The sequence below is a fragment of the Protomyctophum bolini genome (assembly GCF_963924005.1).
Source record: "Protomyctophum bolini genome assembly, chromosome: 11".
NCBI lineage: Eukaryota > Metazoa > Chordata > Actinopteri > Myctophiformes > Myctophidae > Protomyctophum > Protomyctophum bolini.
The window spans coordinates 29,682,364-29,696,940 of record NC_137872.1 but is presented as its reverse complement, the minus strand read 5'-3'; the positions used below and the strand labels follow the sequence as shown (position 1 = coordinate 29,696,940).

The 14,577-nt window shown below is 47.3% G+C and overlaps 1 protein-coding gene across 8 annotated transcripts in view; it reads right to left on the bottom strand.

Annotated features, from left to right (window-relative positions):
• arhgap23a (Rho GTPase activating protein 23a) overlaps positions 1-14,577 on the bottom strand; it is a 79,841-nt gene that overhangs the window by 29,331 nt on the left and 35,933 nt on the right. For 6 of the 8 annotated variants that reach the window (XR_013964936.1, XM_080776689.1, XM_080776691.1 and 3 more), the window contains exon 1: positions 7,253-8,158. The exons of the other annotated variants lie outside the window; for them this stretch is intronic. Coding sequence is in view for 5 of the 6 variants with exons in the window: in XM_080776689.1 (XP_080632815.1) it covers positions 7,253-7,516 (264 nt within the window). In the remaining variant the exon portion in view is untranslated. Of the gene's footprint in view, positions 1-7,252; positions 8,159-14,577 lie in introns of those variants that run through there. 8 annotated transcript variants of the gene reach the window in all.

Here is a 14,577-nt window from a genome sequence, read left to right as displayed (position 1 = left end):
AGTAACAACAACACTGGACCAAAAAGGATTGTGCATCGTTCCATGGATGTGATGATGTTTCAAAAAGGCTCTTTTCTGGGGTAAAGGCCATGGTATTATACTTAGGCCTCATTCAGAACAGAAGGCCGGTGACATCAGCTTTCAACTGCTGGGGGTTTTTTTTATTAGCAACTTCCTTATGAACAACATATTCCTGGATGTAGCTACCAGACCGAGTCACCCCCGCAAGGCAGGCTCCACCAAACAATAGCCCGTAAAAAGCTTCATGGGGTTCGGCTAACAGGCAGGGGCGTCTAGACAGGCCAGGGCCGGCGGGAGAGAGCGCTCCGAGAGCGAGAGAGAAACTATGGAATGTTGGAAGACAGAGCCAAACTCAATCATGGACGCCTGCAACCAATCAGCGCTGACCTTGGTCTTGTCATAGCGGAGTGGAGTCAAAGCGGGGCAGGAGGGACTTCTCATTCAGTGAGAGAAATGAGGGGCGATCTGCACAGGCTCTCTAGTCATCAGAGCTCTCAGTGCTGAGGCTGAGTCAACAGGCCTGTTCACCTGACAAACACACGTGAGAACTGTCACCCCGATGCTGCGCCAACGACCCGCATCTGTCAGTCAAACACGACCACCTGACCAAACAAGCCCGGGAGAGGGGGGGCAGAGGAGGGGAGGGGTCATCTCTGAGGTCAAGCCATAGCTGTGTTAGTGTGTTCTGCCTGAGGCATCGTTTTAGTGCAGTGAACTCCGAGAGGTTTCTCTGTGGAATAACTGTGACTTGACTCTACTTCCCCTCCGTCTTCCTCACTAACTTAAGATGTAAAAATGTCTGTAAGTCTGTCTGTGTTTTATGCCAGGAGGGTCAGGGCAGGGTGAACCCGAGTAGCCTCAAATGCATGCATGTTATTTCACTTCTTGTTTCCCTCTCTGACTGAGACACACACACACACACACACACACACACACACACACACACACACACACACGCCAGACACTTTCAACCTGGTAGGCCCATATGGCTAACCAACAACAGGAAGTGGCGGGCTAGAGGCAGGAAGCGTGGTAGCTCTGTGGGGCGGGACAACCAGATGCTCAGAGAGCATCTATAAATAAAGTCTGCTGCACAGAGGCGCTTCTAGTACTCCTCTCCTTCCACCTCATCTTCCACCTCATCTTCCTCCATCACATGGAAATCTCTTCAATATTCACCTCCCATGCACTTCCATTTTATGCTAGCAACAAGGTGAATGAGAGTCGAATTTTGCATTCAGTGGCAAAGCAAAAGTGAGTGAGTGAATGTGAGTTTGACCCCACTTGGCTGCATTTTTCTTAGCGTTTCTAATGTGTGAATGAGCAACCACTACATCCAGTCAAATGAGTCAAAACGGATTTGTGTGTGTCACTGTCACATCCTGCATTGAATACCAATGAACAGGCCTCGCTCCGGGCGTACAGCCGGCTGAACTGCTCAGGCTGGTATTCCTAAACGTAACCTAAGTAAACTATGCTTAAACTGTCAAACCTAACCTTATTCCTAACCTTAACCTCAGTCAAACGGTGCCAAAAGCTAACCCAATTCCTGAACATAACCCCAGTAAAAGCTTAATTCTCAGTAAAACAGATACAAGAATATAAGAACCGTCCTACCGAGCGGTCGGCGGAAAGAAATGTGGAACGAGCGTGTTTTAAGGCGAGCATTCCGGATACCGCCGCATTGCCTACATTCAGCTATAGGAGTATAGGATATCTACTACAAGATGGCAGGATATCTACAAGATATTGCGGCACATGTGCATTTGCACTTTTACCACAAACTTCCACGTTCCATATACATCCATTTTTAGGGGCGCTAGCCCCTCCTATATTCAGCTATAGTGTAATGTTTTGTCCTAACACAAACATTAAATGCCATTGACAATTAATGGAGAATTTAAGTCATATGTGGACGAGCAAATTGGCAATTTCGGTCCTATCATGTCCTAACATGATGTATGATGATAAGAGCGCCCCTCACTTCCCACAGGTGTGATTTTTATTCTTCATGGAGGCCAGCGGGCGGCAATCTATAAAGTGTGATGAGATAGTAAAGTAATACATCAAAATAGTGACAAATGGAAATGACGAAGGGAACGAAAGGGGAAATGAAAGGGTAAGAGGGTGAAAGAAGGAAGAGACTGAGTGAATTCCTCAGTGGGAGCGGTTTTGGCTCGGGGCATGTCGAAACACACACTCTGTAACTGGCAAGGAGGGGGTGCACAGAGAGAGAGCGATAGAGAGAGCAAACGACAGAATGAGAGGAGGAGGAGGTGGGGTGTCGGAGCCCTAGTGAGAGACAGGCTCCAGCACGTCGGTTTCGACCGCATGGCCCCTCCCGGCGCTGAGAACACCAAACCCTGTGATTACCCCAAACATACAGAGGCCGACTGGGTTTCCGAGCCAGCACAGTTTCCCCGTCCGGCCCGGTCTGGAAGCGCACAGTGGTAGATGCGTGGGTCTGCCTGGCTATTCTGCGAAGTCTGCAATCATTGCCAACGGTCCTCCTCGGACGTGAGACAATGGTCTCCGATATCCGTCCCTTTGTTCATTTTTATTAACGCATCACCTTGGAGTAATCAAACCCTGCGTCTGGTACTGGTTACTGGCATAAAAATCGCTGACATGCACACACACACACTGCTTTCCAGCCAGTTCAACGCAGGCAACAAGGAACTCGGAAAATACTTTCTGTGGGTTCTGGTCTAAAAGTTGACTTCCTATGGAGGTTGACCAGTTCTAGACAGTGAGCAGGGAAGTCCCGTCCTGCTAGATTAAGACATGGAGACATTCGGCATCACCCAGCTGGGCCAGCTCGTCCTAAAGGAACCTCTGGTACTGCCCTCAGTCTGAGATCTGGACACATTCTCATATGACGGCAATGATAACCGCTGATTCATCAATGATTCTCTTTAAGACATCACAGAGGCCCAGGCCACAGGATGCTGATGAGCAATCACAGATGATTTCGTTAAAAAGAGAACATAAAAATGTCATATTGAATATGTACCAAAGTATAATAGACTGCCTGGTAGCTTCTTGTGCTGAGTGAGTGTTTGGCGGTTGATGTGGTATGCATTGCAGATGTTTCCTTTTGTCATCCACAGGGATAGAGCTTCGCTGTGGATGCTTCTCTTTATCATTTCACTTGGACTGATTTGACTGATTGATGCAAAAGGCACAGTATAATAGTAATACCACCATCACCTCTGCACAAATTATGCCGATTTTCATTGATGCCAACTTGCGTCGTTCCTAAGTAGGATGGTGCCAGACAGGCACAGATCGGGGGGGGGTTTAAGCAAAAATAGCAGATCTACAAGCTCACAATACTTTGTGATGCGCTGTGAGGTGGTAGATCTGCTACTTTCGCCTTTATCGTACGTGTGGTTAAAGTGTCTAGTTGACCGTCATACCCTGTCCAAAGTACAAAAAATGTGCAAACGAAACAAAACATTTTAATCTAAAAAACAAATGATTTATTTTGTATTTTCTTTCTTTTGTAGGTCACAGTGATATGGCCCATGTCGTCTTCTGTACACAAAGTGTCAGTTAGCAGCATGGCCATCTCACTCCTCATTATATCCACCACAAAGCAGCAGGGTAGGAAGAATGCAGTGGCTGTCAGGACCCTGGTGACTGCTAAACCCCGGCAGGGAGAACAATGCTCTGTCAGGACTCTGGTGACTGCTAAACCCCGGCAGGGAGAACAATGCTCTTTCAAACAGCTGAGAGCTGCAACCTGTTTGAAAAGTGGAGCTTTAGAGAGGTTACAAATGCTGACTGGACTTTAATCCACAGCAGAGCCACTATACTGTCTGCTCCACCAACCAACAGCCACTATACTGTCTGCTCCACCAACCAACAGCCACTATACTGTCTGCTCCACCAACCAACAGCCACTATACTGTCTGCTCCACCAACCAACAGCCACTATACTGTCTGCTCCACCAACCAACAGCCCTGAGCTGGAGAGAGGAGGCAGGCGAGGGAGACAAGAGGGAACCAAGAGGGCTTGTGAAAGTTGAAAAAATAATAATCCGATAGTTCCTTGTAGTATATCTGCCGCTCCAGGTATGAATCTGTCATGCCAGCCATCCCCGGGGGCATGCCCCCCCCCCCCTTCTGTATGTCCACATGCATCGTAAATGGCAGACAGGTGGAGATGAGATAGCTAGTGTAATGTAATGTATAGCACCTGTCCAGAATAACAGCCTGGCTTTTAGTTTGAACCATTTCATCCCTATATATACAGTACACTGTTGACCCCCTAGTATAGACCCCCAGGGGTCAGTCTACACAGTATACTAGGCCCCCTCCTTTCTTCCCACTTCAACAGACCTCCTCGCCGAAAATAGCAGCTCTACAAGGCAAGCTCATACAACATGTGTAGATCTGCTATTCTCGCCGTGTGTTCTCCCCAGAATAGGGGCACTAGGGTTCATGTGGTTGAAGCATAACAAGGGCACGCACCTAGAAATAGAGCGTTGCAGTCCCGTTCCCCTTTCAGAACAACGAGGGCAGCCGTTCATTTTTCCCATAGGCGTTTCAAAAAGTATTTATTTAAAAAAGGCATTTAAACCTCGGACAAAGCAAACAGAGTTGACACATTTTTGTTTTTGTTTTTCTTCTAATTATTTGTTCGGCCCAAAAAATGTGTTTATTGTCATGATTTGTCAAATCGGCTGTTGGCTTTGTCCGAGGTTTAAATGACTTTAAATAAATACTTTTCGAAACACCTATGAATGAAATGAATGGGGAATTATTTCCTGGTGCCTCGTCGTTCTGAGTTGCACTGTCTGCAACTGTGCAACACAGCAGAATGCCTCACATAGGTCCAAAGTTGTAAATGGTTAATGGTGCATTTAAATAGTGCCTTTATCCAAGGCGCTTTACAGAGATTGTGCATTACATTCACCCAATCACACACCGATGGCGGCAGAAATCATGCAAGGCACCAACCAGCACATCAGGAGCAATTTAGGGGTTCAGTGTCTTGCTCAAGGACATTTCGACACTAACTCTGGGGGAGCCCAGGTTCGAACTGGCAACCTTGCGGTTACCATCCGGCCACTCTAGCCCTGAGCCAGCCATATTGTAGCACATATTATGTAGGATTGTAGGATGTAGGTTTCATACGGTTTCTGTCTATTAAATGCTGACCCAGGGAGCTGAGCTCCAACATTTAATATGCAATCGTGAAAATGGCTAATAAAGTCTATTCTATTCTATGTACATGTGCATGCGTGTTTGTATGCATTTGTAGGCATGCGAGTGTGTGAGCGGGTGCAGTACTTAGTTTAGACAGTTTTTGGTTGAGACTAGTCATTGGTTAGACCAGCCATTAGTCCTACAACTACAACCTATCTCAAACCCTCACCCTAAACCTAACCTCCCACGGGGCAGCACACCTAACTAAACCTAACCTTAACCCATGTCTAACCAATGACTAGTCTAGTATGCACCGCGTGTGAACTCACCGACACCTCTGTGTCTATATGAACATGTGTATGCACAAAAACACGCCAAACCACTCCTGTCAGATTGTCTAGTTTACAGTTGGTGATGTCATGTCAGTTAAACAGGGTTTTCTACTTGAGCAGCGCCTGAGAGAACACTTAACAGATACCTGATTCACACATACCTTTACCTTTATCTGGCAAAAAATTACCCTACGGCACAAAAAAAAAAAGGAAAACCGGGAGGATCCATAAAACAAGCTGAAAGGGGCAATAATCAAAGAAAAATACACATTTGAATACTGATTGTTTAAATGTGGATTATTGTACTATACTGTACTGTAAAACAAACAATATATAATAATGTTATTATCACACATAGACCAATCTGGAAGCAAACAGGTGATCTTCTGCTTACCAGACGTCCTCTCTAGCCACTAAGCTAAGGCAGCCCCTAAAGAAACAAATTGGGTGTAAAGGGGGGCAGATTTGGTGGTAAGTATATAGGATTTAGGTTTAAGTGGTTATGGGTCCCAGTTTGGGGGGATAGTGTCACCCGACCCAAGACTAAAAACAGACAGTCAGGTCCAGGGTCACACAAAGTCAGACTGAAGGGTTCATGATGCGACCCAGAGAGACTGATGCTGCTCAGTGGGGTTGGTCTGTGGAATAGCCGTTTGTACAAGACACGCTGAAAACCCCAACTATGACATCATTGGTCATGAATGGCAGCAGCGGCCTGGCAATGCCAAACACGTTGCTTGCCAACTTCCAGCTAATCCCCATCTCTTTCTCTCTCCTGTGAACACACCATCACTGTAAAGGACAGCAGAGTGTGTTTGCACCAGCTGTGTCCATATACTTCACATTGCTCCAGTCCAGTAGGCCTACCCAATGCTCATATCCCTTGATTCAGGCATTTTTCTTAACTGTGTCATTGAGAGGGGGAGGGTAACCAGAACCACTGAGGAAAATGAGAATTGACCCGACACACACACGCGCACGCACACACGCACACACACACACACACACACACACACACACACACACACACACACACACACACACACACACACACACACACACACACACACACACACACACACACACACACACACACACACACACACACACACACACACACACACACACACACACACACACACACACACACACACACACACACACACACACACACACACACACACACACACACACACACACGAGAAATGCCCTGAATTCTGGGGGCCTGTAGAATACAACATACACATGCTCCTGCCTCCCCTCCCCTCCCCCTTTACTGGGAGTGCCACTTAACATAGAACCCCCGTCATCTGTGTTTAGTCGCTAATTAGAAACCCCGCCAAGAAAGGCACAGTCAATACACACATCCACAAGAGGAAAACAACACTATACTGTAGCAGTTTCTTAATGGTCCGTGCTTCAACCCCACATTCCACAGAAGCGCCGGCACAGAGGAGCACAGCCATGTCTGAGAGGCTTGGACATAAGAGGCCAAATTATGCTGAGTTCAAGGACAGGCCTGTCTCATTCCCTCTCTCTCTCTCTTTAAAAAAACGTCCCATCACAGAAAACACCTCGAGACTTAAAACGTTGAACTGCAGTTAAAAGTTGCAGACAGCTAGAAGCACACAAGATATTAAAAGATGGCACAACAGGAGATGTATACATGGGACAACTTGCCCCTGTGCCCTCAGGCGTCTCTATAGGACACAGCAGGCGCTCAAGAGTAGCTCCCTCTCCCTTACCCTGGGTTTGTCCCGGTCCCCGCCGGGCCGGCCGTGCCCGCTGGTCACGGCGGGGGGCGAAGGCGAAGGTGAAGGCATGGGACCGATGTCACCACGGAGCACCGCCAGCCAGATACAGCGCGGTTCGGGGGAGCTGCAGTCCACCCCCACGGGGTTCTGGAAGCACCAATCAGACCCTGCTGGGGTCGCAGGGTACGGAAGCATAGCAGCGGGCATTGGGGCACGGAGTTCACTCTTCAGATCCTCATCGCTCACTGCCCACATGGGCTAACGCGCGGGCTCTGGCGCGTACGCGAAAAACCCAGGTTGGGAGATAAATGCTTTAAAAAGAAAAAGGAAAAACATTAAGTGCAGGCAAAGTTGGCTGAGGGAAGACACAGGTGCAAAAAGGAAGCACACAAATCTCCTGTTAGCCAGTCACGCGGTGGCAGTCCATTTGGCAGGAAAAAAATTGATTCCCCCTCTCCGGGCTCCACTCCATCACAGCAAAAGCTGAGGTCTCCAAAAGTATCCGTGTTTTAATCCCACAAGTTCCACATCACAGTCTATCGCTTTGGACCTTCAAGGACGCAGAGGGACTGAGCTCTCCAAGGCAAGACACACCACACACACACACGCGTGTTTTCTCAGCGGGGGCTCCTGGCAAAGGAAACAGCAGGCAGGCGGACTCCTGGGAGGCAGATGGAGAAGCGTGGTTGGTGCATGGTGCCGGTCCGGTCCGGGTTGGTTCCACTCACTACAGACAGACACACTGCCTTCTGACAGACGATACAGTACAGAACAACTGACAGTGTGGTCTCCTGGTGGCGTCCAGTGATGTTCTGAAACACAAAGCCACTCTGTCCACCCCCGGATCACAAACCACCGTCCCAGGGGGTTGGATCCTCTGTCTCTCCTCCCTCCCTCTTTTTCTCTCTCTCTCTCTCTCTTTCTTCTTCCACTCTTTCCAGCCCTCCCTCTGAATCTCCCGTGCCAAAAAAACAAACAATCCGTGTGTCTCTCTCTCCCCACTCTATTCCAGACTTGTGCGCTGCCTCTCGCCAAGCGTCACCTATTATTAACCCGGCTCAATCCACGACGTCTCTCCTTCGATCTCTTTTCTTGTCTCTCCCCCTGGTCTCTTCCGCGTTTTCTTTTCAACCCATTCGCAAATAACCCATCAACGTCCAATAACATTCCAGCTCTGTCACTCTGAGGGAACTGGTTTCAATTGAAACGGAGGCGTCAGAACAAACACCAGTCACGCTTGTACAGTAAACCAGCTCACCCGTCTTAATCCAAACACTGCAGGTCAAAGGCCTGGTGAACGGCCTTCCTCATCACTCTCCCTGTCTCTCTCTTCTTGCACTAGTCCACATGGAGGTACAGCCCCGTGGTGGGTTGCCTCTGATGGGGCAAATTCTGCTGTACTTCAGCCCCCCCCCATCCATCCATCCAGTACTGAGTAGTATCTCTGTATAGAAGCAGACTGGTGGCACGTGAGTACATGTGTGAAACAGACTACAAACTACAGTGACAGCCTGACAGGGCTATGATGAGCCCCCCTGCCCTGCTGTCAACTCCACAAAGGCTGCTGCCCCCCCTCCACACACACACACACACACACACACTCACACACACACACACACACACACACACACACACACACAACTCAGGGGACAAAAACGACATCCACTTTTCTAGCACAAAGAGACCAAAAAAAGATCCCTTCTCTTTTTGGCTTCACCGCTGTTTCCTCCCACTACATTCTGCTTCTCCCTCACTCTCCTACAGTACACGCTGTGACTTAAGAGGAAAAATATAGAGGAGAAGATGATAGTGAGTGGATAAAATGGAAAAAGAGAGAGAGAGAGAGAGAGAGAGAGAGAGAGAGAGACAAAGAGCAAAAGGCATGCATCTACTTTGCTGGGACTTCTCAGTGCCGGCCCTGGTCACTGAAAATAAACAGCTGCCGCTGGATGTCAGTGTGACCCTTACTCACCCCCTACACACACACACACACACACACGTGCAGAATATACACATTGTGCGCACTCACGCACACACGATTTCATTAAAGCCACCCATAATAATGGAGAAACACATGCTGCATGCTGGCTTCATCTTGCCCTAAGAGACACTGCGGCTCTCCCCCGGCCGGGCCCATGCATGCAGGTGGACAGAGAGTTCTCACCAGACAGCCAAGGGACCAGGGTCTGCGTGACAGCGGTATGCAGGTAACCATGGTGTCGCAGCCCAACTAGGCTCCATTCCCCGACGCTCTCCCACCTCGCGCTCCGCTCCTCATAAAAAACCTCATACGCATCTGTGTGTCAATGAGGTTAGACAGGTTTCACCTGCCACACTGGGGCAAGTACTGACTCGACCTCGGGGGCCCGCGGCCCCACACTACACACACGTACAACCCTGTACCCTGCAGATATACACTATACATGCACACCGCAGGCTCGAACTACTGATATTTTGACTCAGTTTTGTTATAACCATGCCCAGACAGCCAAGTTTACACACAGGACACCCACACACTCATCATTAGCACAATGAGAAAGGTCAGAATGAGAAGGGTTCCGTATGCACATTGCACGCACGCACACACACACCACATGTGCCATTGAGTCACAGATGAGTATAAATACACTAGGGATATGTAATTAGGGTTCTCATAAACGGAATAGCCTGTGTGGCTGCGGGGGGGTTCTGTACAGTGTGTGGCCAGACTTGAGGTTTGGGTTCCTCACAAAGCCAAGCGGAACCGCCCTACATGTCAAAGAGAACAGATCAGCCAACGAGTCACAGGAGGAGGTCCAATTATTCTCGAGGAGGGAAGGAAAAAAGAAAAGACCACACCCGTGACAGTAAATCACAGATGACGGTCACTGCCGACTAAAGTGGTGTATTATATAATATAATACACTTCTTGCAAAGTGGTGGCAAAATAAACGAAAACACGGAAGCTCTCCATAGCACAGTGGCAGATTCATATCACATTTTCACAAGCGTTTTGGCAAAGACAGATTGAAGCCTAATTTGGGAACAAAAGACCTCTGTCTGGGTGTCCACCCCCCCCCCCCCCCCCCCCCCCCCTTCTCTCTCTTTTGGCTTTTGGTTCTACCTACCTCTCTCCGGTGACCCGTGGACATGACATTTACAAAAGAGGAGAATGAACGCAGGGAGAAACAAGAAAGAAAGGTACCAAAAGAGCAAAGAGGCGTCAAGTTACAGTTTACACAGAGGCCTATACAGTAACACAAAGTGTTGTGACAATAGCCTCCACTCCCACAGGTGACCTGCATTGTACGCTGGCTGGCTGAGGCAGGCCTGTGCAAGCTATGCTGCCCCACACAGGTAAAAACATCCTCTATCTCCTGCCTTGGTTTGGATGCGGGCCTAATATTAGGGATGTGTAAAAGTGTCCAAAATGGGTCTTAATAAACGTCTGTTTATTATTTTTAATAAACCATAAAAAAGCATACAAAATATCCATCCACATAAATGTGGATCAAATGTGGTCAGGTCAATCACACTAATGATAACAGTAGAACTAGAATCAATACCAATACCAGGCACACTTTGGTAGGCCTGTACTCAACATTGCACCATATAGCGTTCAAGTCACCTGCATTATGCCTAAGAGCTAACAAAATAAATGGTATTCTGTCAAATGTAGTTACTATGGGCAGGGATTGGATGACAATACCACCTTTGCAACAAATCGATTTTGATCCTAGTATTAACGATTAATCGATTAATCATACCCATGCCACCTATCTAATATACATCATTTGATTGCCAGGCAAACATCCTTTGGGCAAAGGATGTTTGCCCCCCCCCCCCCCCCACACACACACACACACACACACACGCAAGCACGCACACTCGTGATGTTTTTCTGGGATAAGTCAATGATAAACAGAGAGACACGCGGCACTAATCTCTCAGGAGAGATGACTCATTGTCTCCTGCCTCACACAATGCCCCATACCCTCCTAATGCCCCTGACACACACACACACACACACACACACACACACTCACACACACACACACACACACACACACACACACCCAGTGATAACAATCACTGGGGAAGTCAAAGGAACGGGGGGGGGGGGGGTCAGGATAGAACAGACTGTAGATGACAGAGTATTGAGAGTAATGATCAGATCTCTTAATATCACCTCACACTGACCCCCCCCCCCCCCTCCCTCCCCTCATTACAGTGCTTCCGGCATGTGAGGAAACAGATGAGTAAGGACAACAGAGAGTTCTTAAGGACACACCAGCCAGCCAGTGAGTGAGTGCTGAGTTACAGAGGCCTAGCATACAGCCTACAGGGACTGCTGCAGTGCTGAGCTGCAGGCTTGGTTGTCACGTCTCAGACGAAGGTGCAGACAGACACAACACTGGCAAGTTTCCACTAAACACAGGCCGCTGCCATCCCATAAAAGGGGAAAAAATCTTGGGTCAGGCAGTTTAAGAAATGGATGCTTTGCTCACGACTACATTTTTTTAATGCCCAGTTATTTTATACCCCAGTGAAATGGCCAAAAGGTTCATAACAAAGATATTAATGTTTCCACACTGAGAATTTCTAAGTCAAATTTTTTGTAAACCACTCATAGACTTGAAGTAGGCCTAAATCCAGGGCTTAAAGCCAAAAACAATCCCAAGACTGAAAAAAAATGGGCCAATGAAATAAACAGTAATATACATCACACCATCAGCCTGTCCCCTAACCTCTCCCCCTTTATCATACAACTACAGCTGTGGGTGCGGCTTCAGTTCAGGTGGATCACCACCCACCAGGTAAACCAGGCATACTTAATGAACATAAAAGCATGATTTTAACAAATAAAAAATGCTGTACTCTTTTTGGAAAAAGTTCTTCCTCCTTATATTATAATAATACCTGATGATCATGTTTTAGGGTGAAAAAAGATCGTGGCACTCCATCTTTAATGTCATGTTACTTTAAAAATAAATACAAATAAGATTACTGCATCAAAAGGAATCAACAGACTGTATTAAAGAACTGGTAATACATTGGCCAAATTGTCAAATAATATAAGAGGCAAAAATGTAGCTTGTAGATTGGCAATTTTCACAAATTATGTATATCGCACATGTATGTGGACTGGAACTGAGTGAAACTTAATGTAATCCCTCAATTCCAACTCCCTGACAAAGTGTTTGTCACGGTCAATAATATGATTATTTTGGGAGCCTGAAAAGGTTGAGAACCACTGATCAACAGTACATGCTCCACAAGACCTAGCCTCGGCCCCAGCCTTACTCATCTGCGAAGAGAAAAGACCAGTAATAGGGGTCAGCAGTGATAGGGAGTAGGGACTATATACACATGGGACTTATTTGGCATAATGACTAATTTGGGAGGAGATTTATGAATCTCGGTTTATTGCCACAACTCTGTTACAGAAATAAAATCTTAAAGCCCCCCCCCCCCCCTCCCCTAAGATTAGGCTAGTTAGTTTGTTGATACCATACCCGTCTCATTCTGCCCTTTTTTGTCACTTCAAGCTGCTGTGAGGAGGACTGGACTCAGAGTCAGAGCTGTCCCTCTGCTGGTGACAGGCTGCTATGCTTGAAGATGGCATTATCAATTTATCATCACAAAAACCACTTCATGTGGTATAACAGGTCATGGGACAGGGTTCCCAAATTTATAAGCCCCCGACCCCAAAATAATCCTGCTTTGACCCACGTCCCCAACCTAACCCTGGAGGTAATTTTATGCACATGAACGTGCATGTTTGGTGCACATTTGTCCGCAGACTCTGCACATGGTAATGTATTAAGCTTGGGGCTAGAGGTTTTGTAACAATCATGGTTTAAAATGTATTTGTATTGAAATAAAAAATAAATAGAAATATTTGTAATAATTTCACTCCTTCTGTTGAATTCTATTCAGGTGTGTAAAATATTTTTGATGACCGAAACTAATTTCTCAACCCCACCGTCAGTGTCCCCATGTGGGGTCCCGACCCCAACTTTGGGAACCAACATTGTAATGAATTAAAAACGTTTTTTCTCTTCAGTAATCATGAATAATCCAGAGAAAAATCAAAGAAATTCCATAAACTAGAAAACAAGAAGTAGTAAGAATAGCCGATCTACAAGCTTGTAGATCTGCTATTTTCACTACTATGCACTAGTTTTCCAGGCAAACGTCTAATGTCTGATTTGGGTCTTGAGCTAAAAGGTTTGGGAACCACTGTAGGAGACTTACTCCTTACATTTAAATACTCTCAGAGATCCATTTTAACCACGTCTGCTTCAGAATAATGCCATTTAGTATATTATGTATTGTACAGTGTATCACACGGATATAATTATGCGGCAAACAGTGGCACAAACACATGTATGACACCGGCAACTGGGATGTGGTGATGCTGATACTACACATTAGATAACAGTACAGTAGGCTGCCTCGGTCTAGACAGACATTATCAGTAATCTGGGAAGTAGATTTGAGAAAAGCGTCCAGATGGGAGGAAAAAAAAAAAAGGACGCGGCTTGTTTCAGGTTAATTTTAACTTTAATCTCTGGTAAATCCCTGAGCCACGGCTGACTGACAGACCTACGGCATGTACAGTAGTTACCGCTGTTCGCCCACCAGAGGGCAGCTGCTACATGCAGAGTAATGACAGATGGGCTGTAAAAAGCTTAGAGGGCACTGGGACACTAAACAGGGTGGAGACTTGCGTGTGCAGCCCTGCAGACACACAACCGCCACGGGGGAGTTTTACCGCAATGGCTGCTGACATCACATGTGTGCACGATGTGAGTGTGCAAGAGGAAGACACACTGCGCAAAAGGGGTTGGACGACAAAAACGTACAATCAATTTCCTGTTCAACCTATTTGCTGAGGAATAACTCGCTGCGGCGGTGGTGGGAAGCACTGGCAGGAGATCAGTGAGGTCACACCTGTTCTGTGTAAGGTCCTATAAGGTAGACCCTGGTGTGTCTGAAGCTAGCTGGAGCAGGTGGAGGACACACACACCCTCAATCCACAGCTGAGTGGAGCTCAGTGGGTGGTCTCCCGTGGTATTTCTCCCCCCCCCCCCGCCGGCGGCCGGCCATGACCGACACAATGAGCATTCACTGTCTCCCTCACGCTGGAAGCAGTGCTGGGATTACAGCAGCCCACCTGACCCTCCGTCTTCTCACTTACCCACAGGAAGAGGAACGCATTATACATGCATTCTTTAGATGGGCCTGGTGATGTGCAAGCGTGTGTGTGTGTGTGTGTGTGTGTGTGTGTGTGTGTGTGTGTGTGAGCACAGGCTAGACATATCATGCTGCTA